General features: G+C 32.6%; 1 protein-coding gene across 1 annotated transcript; it reads right to left on the reverse strand.

The window, feature by feature from the left end:
* On the reverse strand, positions 1 to 8,713 carry LOC134718814 (toll-like receptor 6). Its single transcript, XM_063581551.1, has 2 exons — positions 8,451 to 8,713; positions 1 to 3,740 (listed from the first exon to the last, which is right to left on the reverse strand). The coding sequence occupies exon 2, from the start codon at positions 3,738 to 3,740 to the stop codon at positions 78 to 80; it is 3,663 nt and encodes a 1,220-aa protein (XP_063437621.1). The 5' UTR covers positions 8,451 to 8,713; the 3' UTR covers positions 1 to 77.
* Positions 8,714 to 9,522: the final 809 nt, after the last annotated feature.

Consider the following 9,522-nt stretch of genomic DNA (forward strand, 5'->3'; position numbering starts at 1 on the left):
TGTTATTTAACATATTTTAATCATTCATTAACACAATATAAAACATACATGTACATACAATTAAAAATCACGATGATTTACATAAACTTGTGCGACGGCATTGATACACTACCATACTCGTCTAAAATATTACTGGACGCACTATAGATAATGACGTCATTTTCTGAAACGTCATCTTCGCCTCGCACAGAACGGAAGCCTGTCTCTGGATTGGGTAGTTCATAAATCAGTCTTTCCCAAACCGATTTTGATCGGGCTGTTATATATTGTCCCTGAGACAGCATTACTCTCATTTCTTGTTCTAACATATTTAATTCTATATCACCGAACACAATTATTATTAGTTTGAACTTTGGATTTTTTCTTGCATAGTTCCAGGCTCTATGGAAGTTTTCTACGCACCAAGAGTTAGACATAACAGTATTGTTTATGATAAATATGCAACTCTTGCTTTCTTGAAGTTGTGTATTTTCAATGTTTGCGACACTTGAGGACAGTTTACTTCTGTCTGTTGTTACAATGTTATAAGGATTTCTTCGTTTTTCGAGGAATATTAATAAAGATTTATTTATCCAATCAGAACACTTTGCGTCATTTGTGTCATAGATGAGATATGCATCGTATGGTTTGTTAAGTTCGTATTTATGTCGTAAGCAACCAATGCCTAGCTTCACATATAGCACAGCTATCAAATCTCTTCTGTAGTATATTGCTGCTGACATAACCACGACAAGACAAATCAATGCAATAATCACAGCTGTTATGATACCACGTCTCTTTGTATGGCTTTCTTCTACTTTACAAACAAACTCGGACAAGTGAACTGATAACAATGGTTTGGAATCGCCATAACAATCGATATCATACCGATGTCGGACAACTTTTCCGGAAGTTTTCAGCCATATCCTGAAATTTCTATTTTTGCAATCGCATTGCCACGGGTTGTTCTGTAATTGTAGGTACCGCAGACTGTGCATTCCGTCTATTTTGGACAAAAATGTTTGACTCACATGGTGTATCTTGTTGCCGTTTAAATTTAGTATCTGAAGAGAAAGTCCATTAAACCACAACGGAGAAACAGTTTGTATGTTATTGTCTGACAAATAAAGATTTTTTAGATTCAACAAATTGTTAAAAATGGCTGTTGGAAGTGTCGGTATCTTATTTTTACTCAAATCCAAAGTTTCCAATTTATCAAAACCAGAAAAGAAAATGTCTTCTATGAACCCGATCTGACTCTTGTTTAGATATAATTCTGTTGTAAGGAAATCAGGACCATAGTGTTCTGGCAATTTCAAAATAGGTATTCTATTGCCATCCAAATAAATGACTCTGGCGTCACGTGACAATATTTCAGGCATGTAGCCAATCAAACCGTTGCAATCTATGTAATCAATCTCACTTGTTTTGGAGTTATCCGAAAAACATTCACACATTCGATCGCAGTCATTAACTACTTTACACCTGAACTCGTTTTTCAGTACCTTTCTAACCGAAAGTTCTATATTTTTTGGTTGAACAACGCACGTGCCAACCTCGTAATCAAAAGTTGACACTTTATGTTCGCCGACTATGACATAACTGTCCGACAACCAACTCATGTTACAATTACATTGTAGAGGATTGTTTTGTAACAAAAATTCTGTCTTATACGCAATGTTAAATGGTTGAATTGTTCTAAGCATGTTATTTCTTAAATTCACTTGACGTAAATTCAAAAATCCTAGAAAAGCATCCTGGGAAATATCCTGGATGTAACCATGTTCCAAGTTCAATTCCCGTAACAAGTGATCCGATTGGTTATTGGACTCATGTGACATTAAAGAATTGATTTGTTGAATGGTGTTGAATGACAAATCAAGATGAGTTATAGTTTTCGTCCAATGAAAGGAAAAGAACTTTTCTATGTTACTGATATAATTCTTTTTAAGGTTCAATATAGTTAAATTCTCTGTTCCACGGAAAACATCAGCAGATAAATATCCGGATATGATATTAAAAGAGAGATTCAAATCTGATAATGACGTCATATTTATAAAGGATGCATTATCGAACGAGTCAAGCTGATTAAAACTGAGATCAATTCTTTCTAAACTTTGTAAATCCTTGGTACGATTTCCTTTCATTGTAGCAATTATATTGCTTCTAAGATTTAGACTTTTGAGGTTCGTTTTATTGAAACATTTCGGAAATTTACTTAAAATGTTTTCTTCTAAATTCACATTTGTCAAGGTTCCTGGCATCGTAACGTTGTCTATGATATTGTCGATCATGTTATGCGATAAATCGATAATCTCTAATGACGTCAACGGCAGAAGAGATGTTCTATTTATATCCCGGATGTTATTATGATCTAGATATAATTCTTTTAGCGATTGCATCCCTTTGAATGTATCGGAAAACGTTTTTGCAATGCTATTGTTAGATATATCCAAAGTCTGCAAACTGTTAAGAAGCTGAAACGTACCATTGACAATATTCTTAATAACATTTGAACTTATATTAAATGATTCTAGATTCCAAATGTAGTTAAAAATGTGGAGAAAATCTGCAGTGTCATTGAAGTTATTCCCATTCAGTTTAAGAACTTTCAGTCTTGGCATGCTGTTGAAGCTTTCCGCCGTTACCTGGTGCAAATCGTTGTTAGACAAATCAATGACGTTTATATTTGATGCATTGAGAAGAAATCTATCACTTATTGTCTTTATGCTGTTTCCTGAAGCGTTGAACACTTGTAAATCTGATCGTTGTGATAAAGTTCCTTTTATTTCATGTATCATGTTCATTGACGTATCAAAAACGGTCATTGTTTCACAATTAGACATGTCATCCATATCGAGATGTGTCAATCGATTGGACGATATGTTGATATACCTGACTTGATACATAAACTTACAAAACGAATTTTGAATTGCAGGAAGATGATTTTTAGATAAATCCAAATATTTAAGATTACTTGCACCAAAGAATGCAGTTACGGAAATAAAGTTTATCCAGTTGTTACGAAGAATAAGTGTTTGAACATTTGGAATACTATCAAACAGCTGATTTGGAATGCTTTCGATATGGTTGTCACTCAAGTCGATAAACTTTAGTTGTTTCAGTGACGTAGAACAGTATAGAATTCGTTTATGGAATGTTTTGCTGCTCATACTTATATTTTTCAGTTTTAATACTTCTAACATATGCAAATCACAAAGAAATTTGACAGCAATGGAACCAATAGGATTGTGGCTGATGTCCAGGTACTTCAGAGAAAATAATCCAGCAAAGGTGTCTTCTTGTACTTCCTTTATGGCATTACTAGACAAATCCAAAAGTGTAAGCTGTGATAATTTCGCAAACATACCTTCAGGCAATGTTGTTAGATGGCAGTAATGCAAATTATCATGTTGTTTAGATTTCCCAGGATTCGCAGCATCACTTCCGTTAACACATATACAAGCATGGCGATTATTTGCATAATATGTCTGTTCCATACAATTAACGGACAAGTACTTTAACTGTAAAGGATTGTATTTCCATTGATCCACTACAGATTTGTACTTCCGTTTTACCATGCACGTGACTTGTTGGTGTTGAGATGTAAAGATACAGTCACCATATTCAGATCGGTTGAAGCTATAAGTTAAGTCCCCTCCGTCCAGCAATCTGACATCAAATGTAATGACGTCATCAGAAGCTGCATTGGTACGGTATGTTGTTGTGAGAAACAATGTAGATAAAATCAGCAACAACATCTGTAAAAAAAAAAATAGAGATACTAGATAATAGATATAAGCATATTTAAGTCCATTCAACTATATGCATTTACAATTCATTTCAAAGTCTAACTGATATTATATATACTAATGACTAATTGACTAATTAAGTTCAATAACTAAGAACCATAGCCATGCCAGAAAATGACAATGCAACAGAGTTTGTTGCAAAACGAATTTTCAATTCAAAATAGAGGTAAACGTATGAAGCGTTCATCACCCATCTCAATTACCCGAAAAAAAAACATTCCTCAAGTTTATACCATGTCGTACGTTTTGAATATTTTATTAAATTTTATATGAAATTGGACATCCGTGTCGTAACCCAGCAACAATTTGAATTATTTAAAACACGACATGGTTACATATATGTCATTTATTAGGTATTCAAAATATTCGACGGACTGGCCATTTTTCTATTGTGACATGACTGTTTTACCATATGCATGATCTCCAATAGTGTATATATACGATAAGAGTTCTGGTTTCCGTGAGCGTCAATGATGTTACGAGCTGATTTGTTTTTAGTTTGATTTAATTCTGAAGCTTTTCTTTCTTTCTTTCTTTTGAAATTTAATTTTGTTATATGATTTCGTTTTTCAATGATTTTTCACTGTTTTATACTGTGTTCGTTTTTATTTTTATAGCTTGACCCAAACTCGAAACTTTAAACACTTTTAGATCCCAATGGTGATATCGTGTCTAGCATTGTATATAAACAGCATTCCATGGAATTGCGAAAAATAAGGTCCACATTAGTCAATTATCTACATGATCTATATATGCTTTACTATATATTTAATATTAAATTCACATGTTCAGGACTTTTTTCATGTATAACATACGTTTCTCATGTATATATATTATGTTTGCATCCTGGTTTTAAAGTTTTGCAATATTTTTATATGAGGGTTCGTGTTCAGATTTACTATTTCGATTTTCAACATTGAAAACCTTCTATTTGAATAACCACACTCCAAGCGTCATGACAATTTCACATGTTGGTGAATTTAATCTTGAAGATAATATGTATGCGATTGACACCCCTTAACTTGAATTGTTCATGGTATTACTTCACCTCAAGATTATCTTATTATGTAATTTTTTGATATCATGCATGTATATGTTTAATCTATAATTATATAGACAAAAATTATCAGTTTGTTAGAAAAAAAAGGTTATGTAGTTTAGACTAATGGTTGTTCCCACGTTTGTCACTTATAAACACTTTCTGCGCGTTAATATTAACATGCAAATGTATGTTGTATATACATTTATAAATGCGGAAGAACATTCATTTAGAACGATTTCAATCGTATTGAATAACTGATTTGGTTTTCCTGTATTGATATTTTAATCACTATGTATTTCACCAACATGCAATTTTTACGTTTTGTATATTTATTCTATTGCAATATTGGCACACTAAGACGAACTATCAAAATATTTGGTTCAAGAAGTCACATGGCAAAAAGACATAATTCAATTGTTTAAATTACAATCGACTGAATACATACATGTTAAAGAAAGTTCTTGGAATTATTTTTTATAAAGTAAATTGAATGTCTATTTCTAGAAATCGGTAATAACCATTGTTTAATAAATATTTACAAATTTTATTATATAATCAATCATTGCTTGGCACATTGAACCCTGTCAATTACAGTACATATTATAAACTCTAATATAATGTAAAAATTACATTCTACAGTAAAAGTTGTACACAGTTGATTATAGAAAGAGGAAGAAAAAACACTCTAATTTGATGTAAAGTATTGGTGAAATAACCACAGAGACTTTTGTCATGTAACTTGTGTCCTTATATATGAAATCCGTTCTTTTTATATACAACTGAGCATTCGACATGCAGGTGAGGTTTTCCGAACAGACCATAATAAAGCACTTTACAAGCAAGTTCAATACGCTGATGCAATGTTATGATGTATAATGATATATGTGTATAATAACCTAGACGATAAATTTTACATCTCGTCTACTTGAAATATGTAAGTATAGAGAATAAACATCAAAGGTATAGGTTATCAAATAGTCTGAAGTCAATTTTACTTGTATAATGACAACTTATACAGGAAGTTACAAATGCTATTACTTGTAATTTGTATACTAGTTTATCAAATGTACGTGGACGTTTCACTTGAATATTTTTATCAATTTTAAACTAAAATTCAAATAGGAAATAAACTTTAAATATTGACATAAAAGTAAGATGATGTTGTATGATTGGCAATGAGACAACTTTTCACCAGAGAGACAAAAAGTTACCGTACTGCCTTCAACAATGAGCAAACCCATATCGTATAAGTTAACAAGCAATTAAACAAAAAGCCCTAAAAGAAAACCAAGGCCTCATTTATGCCACATTTGTCATGTCTGACCCTTATTATTGCTTGTTTTTAGGAGTCTTGTTCATGGTTGAAAGCCGCACAGTGTACCGGCTGTAATTATTAAATCGGCGTCCTATCCATTTGGTGGATAGTTCATTCCACGTTTCATTTTTTCTTTTAGAAAATAAGTTTTTGTTTTTTGACAGTAGTAATCTCACTGGCAATCATACCAAATCTCCTTATTTTGAACAATACTTTACATCCTTGCCCTTAAGTCGTCCAATCGCTTTGAGCATGCATGACATATTGGCCACTGGATGTTATGTAACTAGCAATCAATTAACTTTATCGTTAAAGAATATATGTCCCATTTCCATATCTAATAAGAGTAACAAACTTGGAGCAAATACAGGTACACTAGTAGGCAACATGGTCACGTTTTTTTTTGGGCAGATCCAGGCATTTTTAAAAGGGGTATCCAATCCAGGATAAAGGAGGGGGGTCAAACTATATGTCCCAATTCACATGCATTGATCTTTAAAAAAAGGGGGTTCATAACCGTAACTTGAACCCCCAGGCGTATCTGCAACTGGTAGTGATAATACAGGACATGTGTTGCTACCCTTTTCAAATCTGTAATACAATTTCTGTACTATTTCAGAGTTAACCTGTCATAAGCGCAGTGAAAATAGTATTTTTCTGTTTTATTGTATAGATTAAGATATGTTTAGTAAGATGATGTGCAGTGTAATAAACGCAGTGCATCTAGCTGATATGACGTTCAAAACAAATTGCCCTTAGATTTATTAGTAAAAATTATCAGCACGTGGTATTCTATGTTTTTTTTTCTTTAGAAACCATTTTAAAATCATAATACAACCAAAAGAACGGATTTCAGTTAATAACGACAACCACTGGACTGTAAGCCTTGATCTTGAAAATGATGTTAAGCATCTTTGAGAGTGCTTATCTGCAATACTCTCCCCCCTTTTTATACGACCCCAAACGGTTATTTTGGGATCGTATAATGGTATGATGTCGTCGTCGTCTTCGTCGTCCGAAGACACATTGGTTTACGGATAATAAAATTTAATGATTTTTTTTCAGAAGGTTCAATACCTCAAAAGGAAGGTTACATGTAGGGGCCCAAAACAAGCATTTTATCTAGTTTCAGGATAATATCTTGTTTACAAGGATTTCAATTCCTCTGCAATTATACCGCAATGTTAAAAACCACAAGTAGAAGGGTTGGGTTCATTTTAGCAGTTTAAGGGCCTACAGTGTAGGAATCAAGGGCCAAAAAGGGGCCAAAACAAGCATTTTCTAGTTTCCAGACAATAACTTGTGTGTTATTGAGTGGATCTCTCTGAATTTGTACCACAATGTACCATATAACAAAGGGGAGGCTGGGATTAAGGTTTGGGTTAATGACGCAAAATATGAAGGAATTAGGTGCCAAAAATGGGCCACTGAAAAGAAGCATGTTTCTAGTGTTCAAACAATCATGGCAATAACTTGTGTTTAAGTGAAAGGATATCTCTTAAATTGTGCTACAAGGTTCAATACTACAAAGGAAAGCATGGGATTGAGTTTAAGGGTTATTGCTCCAAAGGGTGTTTCAAAAATTAGGGGGGGGGGGGGGGGGGTGTATACCGTTTTTTAAGGGATTCCTTTTTTTCAAAATTTTTATAAATTCGAATTTTGAAAAGTTTCAAGACGAAACCTTCAATTGAACAGTATTGTGCAATATAGATTTGTTTAATCTTTGACCACATTAATTTTGTGACAAAAACCTATATTATGTCATGAATTAATTTTGATCACACTCCAAATTCAGACAGTATCAAGCTTGAATATTGTGACCAAATGTGCCCAAACTGTTCATGGTTCGACCACTGGGGTCGTATAAAGCTGTGCCCTGTAGAGCACCTGGTTCCCCTTTATAAACAGGACAGTGCAACAACATGGTTGAACATTAGAATACACTAGTAGTAGACTAATAACACTACAGACTGGCAAAAGTAAACAGATTACCGACCTTTAAATACAAGAAATTCCTAGAAGATATTGAAGTGCAATACCAACATGTAAATAAAAGATGTTTTCCCCAAACCTTTCAATCACATGTCTTTGTATGTGTATACATGTATTGAATTGAATAAAAAGTACAAAAAATAAAATCCTACCTTTGACAAGTTTTTTGTTAAAGTTTCTTTAAGTTGTCAGCCTCTTTATGTTTTTTAAATGTTGCTTTCCCAACTTATTGCACATAGTCCATGTGCATCAAACGTAATACTATGTCTGTTTAATTTCAATATTATGTATAGAAGTGTAAAAAACTTACCTTAAGATATTCAAATGCGCTAAATAATTTAAACAGGTCCCATCATTACTCCAAGAAGATTATTTTTGCTGTTCCTCTTTTGAAAATTTACTTGTCGGAAGGAATATGTAAACACAGCCAAAGGCTTGGACATTTGTCAAATTTGTTGAGGAACTCTGAGGAGAAATTTGTCAATGGCATACGGTCTTTATTACCCGCGGCTATAGTTTTATATAATACACGTACACTATATATATGATTGACAACGGTAATATGTATATGTATAAGAGCTACAAGTACATGATAAGTGTATTTAAGCTGTATAAGTCTAAATTAAGACAAGATAATTTGAAATTGGTAAACAATTAAAATAATAAAATTGATAGATTTATTACAATGGAAATTAGGGTCGTAAAATTTTGACATGCGTAAAATTACGTCATGTTCTTCAAGATGGGTAACTTGCTTGTCTCAAGGGTAGACCATATGTAACTTGAGAGTGATGCGATTTTATTTTATTAGCAAACGTGCATTATGATTAGGTTCCAAAATAAATATAAGCAATAACAATTTCTTTAACAGAAAGTCAAAGGACAAAAAAGTCATAATTAAAATTTTAAGATATTTTTCTTTGGCAAGTGATGCGATTTCTTTTATTAGCAAACGAGCATTTAGATTAGTTTTCCAAAATAAATATAAAAACTGAAGAACAATCTCTTTACGAATGTAGAACAGAAAGTCAAAGGACAAAAAAGTCACAATTCAAGTTTTAAGATATTTTTTTCTTTGGTTAAAAAAAGCTACACTATTTCGTTCTGAGATTATAATTGTCTCAGTTTTGTTTATATTAATTCCTATATCCCTCGAACTAACATAGATATAATGCTAAATAACTACGTAACCAAACCTTTCTTCTACAACAATAATAGTTTGATCACCGTCAAAACGAATCAATCACGATAAAGCGGATTGTCTCTAGAATGGCTTCGTGTTGCCACGAAATATTTACTTTGTGAGATAAAAAAAATATAATCTGTATTACCGCGATAATAATAAAAAATAATTTCTTAAAATATATTGATCTATGAGTGTC

This window comes from Mytilus trossulus, chromosome 5, assembly GCF_036588685.1.
Source record: "Mytilus trossulus isolate FHL-02 chromosome 5, PNRI_Mtr1.1.1.hap1, whole genome shotgun sequence".
NCBI classification, from domain to species: Eukaryota; Metazoa; Mollusca; class Bivalvia; order Mytilida; family Mytilidae; genus Mytilus; species Mytilus trossulus.